The sequence below is a fragment of the Pseudorasbora parva genome, chromosome 13, assembly GCF_024679245.1.
Source record: "Pseudorasbora parva isolate DD20220531a chromosome 13, ASM2467924v1, whole genome shotgun sequence".
In the NCBI taxonomy this organism is placed as follows: domain Eukaryota; kingdom Metazoa; phylum Chordata; class Actinopteri; order Cypriniformes; family Gobionidae; genus Pseudorasbora; species Pseudorasbora parva.
The window spans coordinates 706,957-721,492 of record NC_090184.1 but is presented as its reverse complement, the minus strand read 5'-3'; the positions used below and the strand labels follow the sequence as shown (position 1 = coordinate 721,492).

Sequence of the window (14,536 nt, the reverse complement as noted above, 5' to 3'; positions counted from 1 at the left end):
TATTATCCTGCTTTGACACAATCGGCATTGTAAAAGCGCGATATAAATAAAGTTGATTGACTCACCCTCAAGTTGTTCCATACCTGTATCGGTTTCTTTCTTCTGTTGAACACACACACATATATATTTTGAAGAATGTTGGTAACCAGACATTTGATGGTAGCCACTGACTTTCACTGTAGGAAAATAAGTACAATGCAAGTCAATGGGGCCCATAAAGCTTTTGATTACCCAGATTCTTCAAAATATCTTCTTTTGTGTTCAACAGACGAAAAGAAAACAGGAGAGTAAATGACAGAATTAAAATGTTTGGGATTAAAAGATGTTTTAGCCATTATGTTGCATTAGAACAATGAGGTAGATGATTGGGAAAGCATTGAATGGTTTAAGGCCAAAGTGAATTTCTGATCTTCTGCCGCATTATGAACCATCCTCTCCGGTCATCTGGGTCAGGTCTGCTTTGTGTCCCCCGAGTCAAAACTAAACATGGAGAAGCAGAATTCAGTTTTTATACATAACATATCTTGAACAAACTCAAACAAAACCTGCAGTCCTGTGGCAACTCTTCATTTATTTTAAATCAAGGTTTACTGTTTGCCTCTGCCTTTTATTAACTGGGAAGAAATAACGATACATTTCTTACACTGCACTGTAACTTTTACTCTTCTGTTATCATATTTTTTTTTTTTTTATAGAACAATGTCTTCTTATATTTGACTTTTTAAATTCCCCAATGTTGCTTTTATGTTTTACATAAAGCAGTAACTTATAAGTATATAAGTATAAGTTATAACTATTGGCTTGGTGAAATGTGCAATTCAAATTTGCCTTGCCAATTCAAAGACTCATATTTTCATATAATGATCCAAAGAGTAAAAGAATATTTATAGCTTTCATGACAAATTATAATAGGTTGCACATGTTTCATGTTTATCCCCTCGAAGGTGTAGATGTAGCATGCTAACCACATGGCTTTATTCTACGATGTTACCTAGCTAATTAATCTCACCGTTCATACACGAAAACAAATAATGTATATAATGAGCATATGTCACAACGAAAACACAGATACTTACAAGGCCAAATCATGTCCTTACGTTTACTGTTGCCCGTTGTTGTTCTCCGTTCTCCTCCTCCTCTTGTGTAAAAAAAAATTCACTCCAACCGACAGAAATGTTTTCCGCGATATCTGCCGTTGCCAGTAGCACAGGATACAGTTGCCACCTAGCGGTTGAGAGTTGTAATTTTTTTTTTTTTTTTTTTTTTTTTCAAATATATCTAGCTTACGATTTTCTTTGAATGTCTTACATTTTAAGTGAATGTAATGCGGGACAGCAAAGCTAAAACTAATTCAAATGTTTACAAATAGGTGGGCTAAAAGCAGCTCGTCCAATTCAGAGCTAAATCGTGGCTATTGATAGACCACCATGGCATGAAATGACACATCTTGCAGATATTATTGACATTGCGAACATGATGTAATATTAACCATATCATGTGCTCCATTGCCAAAAGCTACAATTAATCAGTTTAGTCTTTTGACTAAAAGTGGGCTACGAATAGCCGGTCTGTATAGGAGCTAAACCGTGGCTAGGCATAGCCATGAATATATCATGTTAAAGAAATGAAACCAAGCACCTTATCACTGTTAACTTTGCTTACATGATGGAATATCATACATCTCACAAGTTATTTGGACAAAAATTACATGTAACCATATTCAAGATTATTTTGGCTAAAAGTGGTCTACTCATAGCCGGACTATATCAGGTCTATAGTTAATCTAGACGGTGAAATGACGGCTATTGCTTGCTGGGTAAGAACATTAGTGATATATGGTTAAAATTAAAAGGAAGGAGGAGAATTTAGGAATTTAGAAACTGGGTTGTTCATAATAGTATGAATACAAACAGAATAAACAAACAGAGAATGTATTTTATAATTTAGCTCCTTAACTGAACACCAATATTACATAATGTGATCTGGAACTGTAATGCGGTCAACGTCTGCTGGTAATAATGACACACCTCAGAGCGTTCGTCAGCCAAACAGATTCAAGCATTCAACACCCCTGTAGTATAAATGTATATATAATGTTACCACAGATTTAATTAACCGACAGTCACGATCTAATTTAGATGACCTATTTACAATAATTACAGATAAAACATTGGAAACTGGGGTATCGCCGTTCAATATCTTCGTTTTGACTGGATCATTGAATCAGTGAGTTGAGAGTCTGTCCGATTCGTTAATGAATCGCTCAGTGCAGTTTGTGAATCAGTTCAACAGCTTCACTGGAAAGAATGAGACGTCGCCGCCACATCTCGCCTTCTTCCGTTTAAAATAACGAGGAGCGACGTTTGTATGAAATGTATTTGGATTAATTACAGACACTCGGTAAAGACTGTCATGATTCAGGAGCCATGACTCAGAATCATCAGACCTTCAGCAGAATGTTGTGTAATCTGTGTGATCGACCTACATAATGTCAGATGCGCGTCTTCCTCTCAGCTCTGATAATGTGCCTAAGCAATGGCTGATAAGCTCTGACGTCTCTTCCTGTTCCTGTGGCTTATCTCCACTCGTCACTTTCTCACACTTGCTCATCTCTTCTGATGTTATTGAGGGATTTGTGGATGTGTGTGTGCTTCAGGTGTTTGCTGATAAGGAGGTCATACTCAGTGGTGGAGCCATTAATTCTCCACAGCTCCTCCTGCTGTCTGGAGTGGGAGACGCAGATGAGCTTCGCAAACTCGACATCCCAGTGACACAACATCTGCCAGGTGACCTTCTTCCTCCTTCTTGAGCAGAAGTTCTGTCTAGTGATCGACTGATATTGTTTTTTTGTTTTTGTTTTTATCAATACCGATTATTTGCATGTTTATGTGCCAAAAACCGATCTACACTCCCCTAAAGGATTATTAGGAGCACACACTAATACTGTGTTTGACCCTTTCTCCTCCAGAACTGCCTTAATTCTCCGTGGCGTTGATCAACAAGCTGCTGAAAGCATTCTTTAGAAATGTTGGCCCATATTGATAGGAGAGCATCTTGCAGTTGATGGAGATTTGTGGGATGCACATCCAGGGCACGAAGCTCCCGTTCCACCACATCCCAAAGATGCTCTATTGGGTTGAGATCTGGGGACTGTGGCGGCCATTTTAGTTCAGTCAACTCATTGTCATGTTCAAGAAACCAATCTGAAATGATTGGAGCTTTGTGACATGGTGCATTATCCTGCTGGAAGTAGCCATCAGAGGATGGGGACATGGTGGTCATAAAGGGATGGACATGGTCAGAAACAATGCTCAGGTAGGCCGTGGCATTTAAACGATGCCCAATTGGCACTAAGGGCCCTAAAGTGTGCCAAGAAAACATCCCCCACACCATTACACCACCACCACCAGCCTGCACAGTGGGAACAAGGCATGATGGATCCATGTTCTCATTCTGTTTACGCCAAATTCTGACTCTACCATCTGAATGTCTCAACAGAAATCGAGACTCATCAGCCCAGGCAACATTTCTCCAGTCTTCAACTGTCCAATTTTGGTGAGCTTGTGCAAATTGTCGCCTCTTTTTCCTATTTGTAGTGGAGATGAGTGGTGCCCGGTGGGGTCTTCTGCTGGTGTAGCCCATCCGCCTCAAGGTTGTGTGTGTTGTGGCTTCAAAAATGCTTTGCTGCATACCTCGGTTGTAACGAGTGGTTATTTCAGTCAAAGTTGCTCTTCTATCAGCTTGAATCAGTCGGCCCATTCTCCTCTGACCTCGAGCATCAACAAGGCATTTTCTCCCACAGGACTGCTGCAGACTGGATGCTCTTCCCTTTTCACACCATTCTTTGTAAACCCTAGAAATGGTTGTGTGTGTAAATCCCAGTAACTGAGCAGATTGTGAAATACTCAGACCGGCCCGTCTAGGCACCAGCAACCATGCCACGCTCAAAACGGCTTAAATCACCTTTCTTTCCCATTCTGACATTCAGTCTGGAGTTCAGGAGATTGTCTTGACCAGGACCACACCCCTAAATGCGCTGAAGAACTGCCATGTGATTGGCTGATTAGATAACTGCATTAATGAGAAATTGAACAGGTGTTCCTAATAATCCTTTAGGGGAGTGTATAGAACCGATATTTATTTATTTATTTATTTATTTATTTATTTATTTATTTATTTATTTATGTATTTATTTATTTATTTATTTGTTTATTTGTTTATTTGTTTATTTATTTGTTTATTTGTTTGTTTATTTATTTATTTATTTATTTATTTATTTATTTATTTATTTATTTATTTGTTTATTTGTTTATTTATTTATTTGTTTATTTATTTTTTTATTTTATTTTTTACAATTATAGCAACAGCACTGAACAACTGAACCTTTAAACACTAATTTTTGCAATTTAACTCCCTTACGGAACAAAACACACTTTTACATCAATTCATATTATAAAAGAGTGCAATTTTTAAATACAGTGTAAAGTCTTTTCAACATTAATGCTGTTGCATATTTTTATTTATAACATTAACAGGCAAAATAAATGTATAAAGTCTGATGTTTTCAAATGGAGAACATAAATAAGTGAATGGTGATTCTATCAACTCACCATAAATATAGGTATACATACATAAGTATAAATAATACAAGCATTAGTTTTCTTTTAAAGCTTCGCATCTGGCAATATCAGAATGATTAATAATATTTGTGTTGGTCTAGATTATGAAGTACTGATGCATGTCTTGCGGAGACAGGCCTAATAATTAATGTCCACAGAGCTGTAATTATTTCGATGTTTATTATATAAATGTTATATAGCAGACGGTAATATAATTTCAGGAGTTTTAAACGAGTGTGTCTTGTTTAAAGTCACATACGGTGAGCAACAGCCGGTGAGTGAACGCGACTTCACCAGATGAGCATAAACAGAGAGAAAGAAATTCAGCGCTTTTATTTCCAACATGCTCTCATTCACGGCTGTTTTCAAGAATTCAAGTTTAAACTAACACTATAGAATCTCATAACATCTGATTTGTGCAGTACTGGCTGTTATGTTAGATAAAGTTTATTAATGAAGGAATGCAGGTTATCTCCCCTCAGTCCTTTAATGGCGACTTGTACGCGATTCTAATAACGTCCACAAGATGGCGCCATTTATCCGTCAATCCGATATTACAAAACCAATACTGTATTATGGGAAAATGCTTAAAGGGTTAGTTTTTGGACCCAAATGTATTTTGGATGCTTCAAGAGACTCTAATTAACCCACTGATGTCTCATATGGACTACTTTGATGATGTTTTTATTCCCTTTCTGGACATGGACAGTATAGTGTGCATACACTTGCATACGCTCTCGGACTAAATATAAAATATCTTAAACTGTGTGTGAAGATGAACGGAGGTCTTACGGGTGTGGAGCGACATTAGGGAGAGGAGTCCAGTTAAGTTCTCCTGGTAAGTTTATGGTGTTGATGTGTCCAGTTAAGTTCTCCAGGTGAGTTTATGATGTTGATGTGTCCAGGTGTGGGCCGTAACCTGCAGGACCATCTGGAGCTGTATGTGCAGCATCGCTGTACTCAACCCATCTCTCTCTACAGAGCGCAGAAGCCCTTCCACATGCTGAAGATCGGCCTGGAGTGGCTGCTCATGTTCACAGGTCAGCTCAACACATCCTTCTTATTACCAGAACACAATCTCAGGTCTCACAGTCATCTTGTTTCATGTACTTAGAATTACTTAATAACATTAAATGATGCATAATTACACATGCGAATAACCCTCAACCTAAATGTAGTTAATTAATATTACTCAGGAATTAAATATATAATTACACTGGTCCTGGCTCTTGCGAGCTTTATAATGGCAGTAAAAGGTAGCCCAAAATTTGAAGCCCATAAAAGTGCATCTATCCATTTACATTTAATCATTTAGCAGACGCTTTTATCCAAAGGACTTAAAAAAATGGTGTACTGTGCTAATTAACTGAGACTTCTTACAGCTCTTACAGGTTGTTGGCCTTGTTTGTTTCGTTGCTTCTATTGCTCTCACCTTTCTTGTTTGTTTTTGTTTTTGTTTTTTTTGGACAAACAAACAAAAATTAATAGATAGTTAAGTGCTATTCTTTATTGGTCAGGTGCAATAAAGCACCTGACAAATCCATCCATCATAAAAGTGCATCTATCATCATAAAAGTGCATCTATCCATCATTAAAGTGCATCTATCCATCATTAAAGTGCATCTATCCATCATAAAAGTGCATCTATCATCATAAAAGTACATCTATCCATCATTAAAGTGCATCTATCCATCATTAAAGTGCATCTATCCATCATAAAAGTGCATCTATCCATCATAAAAGTGCATCTATCCATCATTAAAGTACATCTATCCATCATAAAAGTGCATCTATCCATCATTAAAGTGCATCTATCCATCATAAAAGTGCATCTATCCATCATTAAAGTGCATCTATCCATCATAAAAGTGCATCTATCCATCATTAAAGTGCATCTATCCATCATTAAAGTACATCTATCCATCATTAAAGTGCATCTATCCATCATAAAAGTGCATCTATCATCATAAAAGTACATCTATCCATCATTAAAGTGCATCTATCCATCATAAAAGTGCATCTATCATCATAAAAGTACATCTATCCATCATTAAAGTGCATCTATCCATCATAAAAGTGCATCTATCCATCATTAAAGTGCATCTATCCATCATAAAAGTGCATCTATCATCATAAAAGTACATCTATCCATCATTAAAGTGCATCTATCCATCATAAAAGTGCATCTATCCATCATTAAAGTGCATCTATCCATCATAAAAGTGCATCTATCCATCATAAAAGTACATCTATCCATCATTAAAGTGCATCTATCCATCATAAAACGTCCATCCATCATTAAAGTGCTCCACCCGGCTCCAGGGGTTAATAAAGGCCTTCTGAAGCGAATCGATGTAGCCTGGATGCCAGCCAAACTTAGCCCCGCCCACAAAATTTAGGGTTGCCAAGTTTTTACAACATAACCGGCCAACTACTAGTCCTAAACAATAGCTTCTCGAGGGGTTTTCCGGGGGAAAAAATGCCGTTTGTGGGGTAAAATGTGTTATTTTGGCAAGTTTGCTGCTAAAATTCGCACTCATGGGTCTATATATCACTTAAGAGTCGCTTCGACCCGCGGACATAGAAAACAACCCGCAGGGAAAAAACGTGGACTTGGCAACACAGTGCAGCTGAACTATGTTGACATTTGACAATGCATCGCTCCGCTGCTCTGATTGGTTGTTGGTCTGTCCAATCGAGGTCTTTCCAGGTTGGGTTGAAACACACCCCATAATCACAGCCCAATGAGCATCGGACTCATATTCTGACTAGAGCTGAGGATGACCACGGCAGGCTAGAATCGATGGGTTTGTGTAAGAAAAATATCCATATTTAAAACTTTATAAAGTAAAATATCTAGCTTCCGGCGGACCGCCTTCCGTATTCAACTTACGGAAAAAGTCTTTAGTTTTACATTATAACGTGTTAAACTTTTGTTTGGCTGCAGGTTACGGCGCTACGGCTCATCTGGAGAGCGGCGGCTTCATCCGCAGCCGGCCCGGCGTTCCTCATCCTGACATTCAGTTCCACTTCCTGCCCTCTCAGGTCATCGACCACGGCCGCGTGAAATCCAAGATGGAGGCTTTCCAGGTCTGAGCAGTTTAAGTTCTGCCTTAATCTGAGCAGTGCTGAAGCTTAAGATGCGTTCCCTGACCGTATCTCTAGGGTAGTGCGTCAAACCTAATGTTCACATTTGACTTGCTTGATGAGTGTGTGAATGTGTGCAGGTTCATGTTGGACCCATGAGGAGCACGAGTGTCGGATGGATCAAACTGAGGAGTAAAGACCCGAACGCCCACCCGATTATCCAGCCCAACTACCTCTCCACAGGTGGGTTTTCTCAGCCATTCCCACTAGGGATGCAACAATACAGTGGATTAGAGCAACCAGACTCGGCTACGTGATTCAGTTCTCCAGGCACTGCTTCGGTGGCGCGCTAGCACACCTGTCTTCCTTTAAGACCCCTTTTTAGGGTTTTCCCCAGAGCCCTGCATTCACGCGACTTGGACAGAGGCTGATATATGCTGCACCATTCTGTATTGTTTAAAGTAATCTGTAGGGATGCAGCATTACAGTTAGTCCTCGGTTCAACACGCACCTCGGTTCAACACACACCTCGGTTCAACACACACCTCGGTTCAACACGCACCTCGGTTCAACACACACCTCGGTTCAACACGCACCTCGGTTCAACACACACCTCGGTTCAACACACACCTCGGTTCAACACACACCTCGGTTCAACACACACCTCGGTTTACGGTTCGGTTCAACACACACCTCGGTTTACGGTTCGGTTAAACACACACCTCGGTTTACGGTTCGGTTCAACACACACCTCGGTTTACGGTTCGGTTCAACACACACCTCGGTTTACGGTTCGGTTCAACACACACCTCGGTTTAGCGACAGGAACAGAAAGAGCTGAAGGAGAAAATGTTTTAATTGCAAAACTCTTTCTTTCTTACTTAAAAGACTTAAAGCAGTGTGTTGTATAATATAAAATAAATATATATATATATATATATAAAGATCTACAGCGGCAGCTCAGAGATGTACAGCAGCATTTAAATATGAAAGTGAATAAATAAATATAAATTAAAAAACTACGTAGTCTTCAATATAAAATCCACATTGATTAAAAGCTTCTGTATTAAAGTTTTTTTATTCCAGAGCAGTGAGTGATTTTCTCGTTGTCTTTTGTTGTTTTATTAACATCATTTTAGAGGTGAGCTGTCCCTTTAAGGACAGGTGTTCACTATAGGCTACTGTCAATTTAAGGACAGGTGTTCACTATAGGCTACTGTCACTTTAAGGACAGATGTTCACTATAGGCTACTGTCCCTTTAAGGACAGGTGTTCACTATAGGCTGCTGTCACTTTAAGGACAGGTGTTCACTATAGGCTACTGTCCCTTTAAGGACAGGTGTTCACTATAGGCTACTGTCCCTTTAAGGACAGGTGTTCACTATAGGCTACTGTCACTTTAAGGACAGATGTTCACTATAGGCTACTGTCCCTTTAAGGACAGATGTTCACTATAGGCTACTGTCACTTTAAGGACAGGTGTTCACTATAGGCTGCTGTCCCTTTAAGGACAGGTGTTCACTATAGGCTACTGTCACTTTAAGGACAGGTGTTCACTATAGGCTACTGTCCCTTTAAGGACAGGTGTTCACTATAGGCTGCTGTCACTTTAAGGACAGGTGTTCACTATAGGCTACTGTCCCTTTAAGGACAGGTGTTCACTATAGGCTGCTGTCCCTTTAAGGACAGGTGTTCACTATAGGCTACTGTCCCTTTAAGGACAGGTGTTCACTATAGGCTGCTGTCCCTTTAAGGACAGGTGTTCACTATAGGCTGCTGTCCCTTTAAGGACAGGTGTTCACTATAGGCTACTGTCCCTTTAAGGACAGGTGTTCACTATAGGCTGCTGTCACTTTAAGGACAGTTGTTCACTATAGGCTACTGTCCCTTTAAGGACAGGTGTTCACTATAGGCTACTGTCCCTTTAAGGACAGGTGTTCACTATAGGCTGCTGTCACTTTAAGGACAGTTGTTCACTATAGGCTACTGTCCCTTTAAGGACAGGTGTTCACTATAGGCTGCTGTCACTTTAAGGACAGGTGTTCACTATAGGCTACTGTCACTTTAAGGACAGGTGTTCACTATAGGCTGCTGTCACTTTAAGGACAGGTGTTCACTATAGGCTACTGTCACTTTAAGGAGAGGTGTTCACTATAGGCTACTGTCCCTTTAAGGACAGGTGTTCACTATAGGCTGCTGTCACTTTAAGACCTGTTCGCATCTCATACACACACACACACACACACGACTTTACTTTCACTCTAGACATAACCGAGTGTGTTTATATATGTTAACCGTGTGTGTGTGTGTGTGACAGTAATAGCGCAGTAACACACTCAGTCCAGTAATAATGTGTGTGTGACAGGCTTTAGTGCATGTTAATGAAACGTTTAACTGGCACGGCTTTAAAGCGCAGCAAATAATGATCTTTAGTGATTGAGAATAACTGTAGTGCTGTGAGTATAACTCTCTGACTCCAGCCTTTCAAGCGCGGCTACACGCCGCATAACTTTAGTGCATATGAGTGGAGATTTGCTCATATCAGCGCGTAGACTCACATATTTCATACAGAGAGAAATAGAAATTATTACTTAAATGCAAAACCCCAAAAAAACACAATTCACAAGTGCGTATTGAACCGTGAACGCCGTACCGAATGGTTTAATATTATATGGAGAATTGTGGCGTCTCTAGCTAAGGACAACTTTAAAGTAGTTCGGCCAAATATTGTCCCATCCGAACAAACCAAACATCAGTGAAAGCTCATTTATTCAGCTTTCAGATGATGTACACACTGCAAAAAAATATTTTCTTGTTTCCAGTCCAAATATCAAAAAATTCTTAAATCAAGATGGATTTGCTAGATGAGTAAAATTACATGAAATATTTTTGCTTGTTTTCTGGGGAAAAATATCTAAATGAGTTTTTGCTTAAAACAGGCAAAATGATCTGCCAATGGGGTGAGAAAAATGTATCTTAATTGTGTTTGGGACGAAAACAAGAAACAAGAGTAGTAAATGCATCTTGATTTAAGAACTGTTAAATATTTAGACTGGAAACAAGATAAAATGACTGAGTAAGAAGAGTGTTTTTTGCAGTGTAATGTTGAGAATTGTGGCATCCCTGATTCCCACATTAGGGAATCTCATCCTTCTTCATCCTCTAGTGGTTCCCTAATGTAATGAATTAAATCCCCAAACTGTTCTCCGTCCGCAGACTCTGATGTGTGGGAGTTCAGAGAGAGTGTGAAGCTCACGCGGGAGATCTTCGCTCAGCCAGCCTTCGACCCGTTCCGCGGCCCTGAGGTTCTGCCGGGCCCCAGGGTCCAATCCGACGCGGAGATCGATGCCTTTATCCGGCAGAAGGCCGACAGCGCTTACCATCCATCCTGCACCTGTAAGATGGGCGGCGCGGCGGACGGGCTGGCGGTGGTGGGGCCGGACCTGCGTGTGCATGGGCTGGAGGGGCTGCGGGTGGTGGATGCCTCCATCATGCCCAGCATGCTCAGCGGAAACCTCAACGCCCCCACCATCATGATTGCAGAGAAGGCGGCGGACGCCATTAAAGGCCTTCCCTCGCTCCACGACCCCGGGGTTCCAGTTTACCGGCCCGCCAGCCTCCACACGCAGAGATGAGACGCACGAGCCTCGCCTAAAGGCCCTTTCACACCGGACGCGGAACGGAAAAGCAAAGCGGTATTTCTCGTCAAAACCGTTCACATCAGCTGCGACATGAATTTGCTACGTTTCAGAGCTCCAACATTACAAAACATTCACAGAGACAGCTGAGAAAACACGGACACTTCCTCATTCAGTGAAGACGAGCTTTTCATTTTATTTAAAAGACCGAGAGGAAGGTTTTGGGTGCAGCCAGTCTTAAAGAACAGAGTCTGAAGGGGAGGATGCTAATCTCTACAGGAGCTAAAGCTTCATCATGACCGCTTCTGCACTTACTTTCTAAAGTCTGTGGGACAACTTGAGGAGCTCATCCTGAGACGGCAGAGCATCTGACGAGACTAACACACACTTCAGGAACCAATCGAGCCGCAGCAGATGTTTCCAGTCGAGTCATAATGTGAACATTTCAGTGCCACAGACGTACTGATGGACACAAGCTCACTTTCCATAATCACGGACACAAGGTTTAAAAGGAAAAAAAAACAACAATTTATATTAGAGAGTAAAAAAGTAAAAAATATATACTCTATATCTAGAGTTTAAAAAAAAATCGACATTGAAGCGAAAAAAATAAAGCGGTGGTTTTTTCGCCGCAGCACATTGCGTTCGCATCCGGTGTGGAAGCACTCATCACACACACACAGCTGATCACAAATATAACCATTGCGAAAATTATTCGCATGTCAAAATCGCTTCCAGTGTGAAAGGGCCTTACCCCACGAGCGAAACACTCTTCAGTCTCAGCCAGCTGCGCCTCATCTGGACATTAATGTGTCTCACCTTTAGACGGATAGTTGCTGACAGCAGTATGGCTGCATATTCAGAATATGAGCCCTGTTTTTAGGACCAGATGTGTTGACATTTTACCCTCAAAGCCTTATTATTGAGATCATCTCATTATTATTATTAGCTGCTCATTTTGGTAATACATTCATTAATAACTGTTTACAATAAGGTATAATCTGGTAATGTGGTAACACTGATCTTAATGAGTTCTTATAGTAAAGTTTTACCGCATAAATTAAAGCCTGAACATGAGTGAATTGATAGTATACAGTGGGGAAAAAAAGTATTTAGTCAGCCACCAATTGTGGAAGTTCTCCCACTTAAAAAAGATAAGATAGGCCTGTAATTATCATCATAGGTACACTTATGATAGAGTACTGATTCTTAAAGAATTTATTTGCAAATGATGGTGGAAAATAAGTATTTGGTCAATAACAAAAGTTCATCTCAATACTTTATTATATACCCTTTGTTGGCAATGACAGAGGTCAAATGTTTTCTGTAAGTCTCCATAAGGTTTTTCCACACTGTTGCTGGTAGTTTGGCCCATTCCTGCCTCAGATCTCCTCTAGAGCAGTGATGTTTTGGGGCTTCGCTGGGCAACACAGATTATCAACTCCCTCCAAAGATTTTCTATGGGGTTGAGATCTGGAGACTGTCTAGGCCACTCCAGGACCTTGAAATGCTTCTTACGAAGCCACTCCTTCGTTGCCCGGGCGGTGTGTTTGGGATCATTGTCAGGCTGAAAGACCCAGCCATGTTTCATCTTCAACGCCCTTGCTGATCAAAATCTCACGATACATGCCCCATTCATTCTTACCTTTACACGGATCAGTCGTCCTTGTCCCTTAGCAGAAAAACAACTCCAAAGCATGATTCCCCCCCCCCCATGCTTGACAGTAGCTATTTGAGTTTTTACCAAAAAGTTATATTTTGGTTTCATCTGACCATATGACATCCTCCCAATCCTCTTCTGGATCATCCAAATGCTCTCTAGTAAACTTCAGATGGATCCGGACATGTACTGGCTTAAGCAGGGGGACACGTCTGGCACTGCAGGGTTTGAGTCCCTGGCGGCGTAGTGTGTTACTGATGGTAGCCTTTGTTACTTTGGTCCCAGCTCTCTGCAGGTCATTCACTAGGTCCCCCTGTGTGGTTCTGGGAATTTTGCTCACCGTTCTTGTGATCATTTTGACCCGCCGGGGTGAGATCTTGCATGGAGCCCCAGATCAAGGGAGATTATCAGTGCTCTTGTATGTCTTCCATTTTCTAATAATTGCGGCCAGAGTTTATTTCTTCACACCAAGCTGCTTACCTACTGCAGATTCAGTCTTCCCAGCCTGTTGCAGGTCTACAGTTTTGTTTCTGGTGTCCTTTGACAGCTCTTTGGTCTTGTCTATAGTGGAGTTTGGAGTCTGACTCTTTGAGGTTGTGGACAGGTGTCTCTCATACTGATAACCAGTTCAAGCAGGAGCCATTAATACAGGTAACGGATGGAGGACAGAGGAGCCTCTTAAAGAAGAAGTTACAGGTCTGTGAGAGCGAGAAATCTTGCTTTTTTTGTAGGTGACCAAATACTTATTTTAATACACCATAATTTGCATATAAATTCTTTAAAAATCAGACAATGTGATTTTATGTATTTTTATATTCACATTCTGTCTTTCATAGTTGATGAAAATTACAGGCCTCTCTCATCTTTTTAAGTGGGAGAACTCGCACAATTATTAGCTGACTAAATACTTTTTTGCCCTACTGTATAAAATGTAATATATTTTTCATATCTCAGTGCCTTAATGATCCTGAACTGGATTGAATTGCCTTCAAATGATCAGTAGGTTTTAAGGTGAACTATGAATAAATGTGATCTTGATCTTAATGAAACGTATATATTTCCTCCTCATCATCAGCACATTAACATTAGAAATGTTTATAAAGCATTCGAGCGACAGGAGCCAAGCATCTGTGTGAATAACTGTTTACAGATCAGAACTGGAAACTTCTACACTCTACGAGGAGATTTAAACAAGTTATTAAATTAGATTAAAAAAGAATAAAAGAATATAACAGAATGTTTGTAAACGCATGTGAAATCACTACAGCAAACTGTCTGAACATAAGAATAAAATGATGAAATGACATGTCTCCTGGATATTGATTTAAATGTCTTATGTTAATTGTGATTCTATGATTAACCTGAAATAATCTGCTCAGCACCTGTGTCTGTATTTCAATAATGCCAGTAAAGGAAATCAAATACTGCGATTAAAACTCTGTCGAGGTGTAGCCATGACTAAAGCCTGTGAAATCAGACCTTTGGTTGCAGTAGATGCTCTTTAATGTGTAGAGTCTGGAAGATGATGAAGG

At 40.3% G+C, this 14,536-nt stretch overlaps 1 protein-coding gene across 1 annotated transcript in view; it reads left to right on the top strand.

Moving 5' to 3' along the window:
• chdh (choline dehydrogenase) overlaps window positions 1-14,308 on the top strand; it is a 33,672-nt gene extending 19,364 nt beyond the window's left edge. The window contains exons 4-8 of the mRNA XM_067412875.1: window positions 2,657-2,786; window positions 5,525-5,659; window positions 7,567-7,709; window positions 7,847-7,949; window positions 10,923-14,308. Of these exons, the coding sequence (XP_067268976.1) occupies window positions 2,657-2,786; window positions 5,525-5,659; window positions 7,567-7,709; window positions 7,847-7,949; window positions 10,923-11,341 (930 nt within the window). The 3' untranslated portion in view covers window positions 11,342-14,308. The remainder of the gene's footprint in view (window positions 1-2,656; window positions 2,787-5,524; window positions 5,660-7,566; window positions 7,710-7,846; window positions 7,950-10,922) is intronic.
• Window positions 14,309-14,536: the final 228 nt, after the last annotated feature.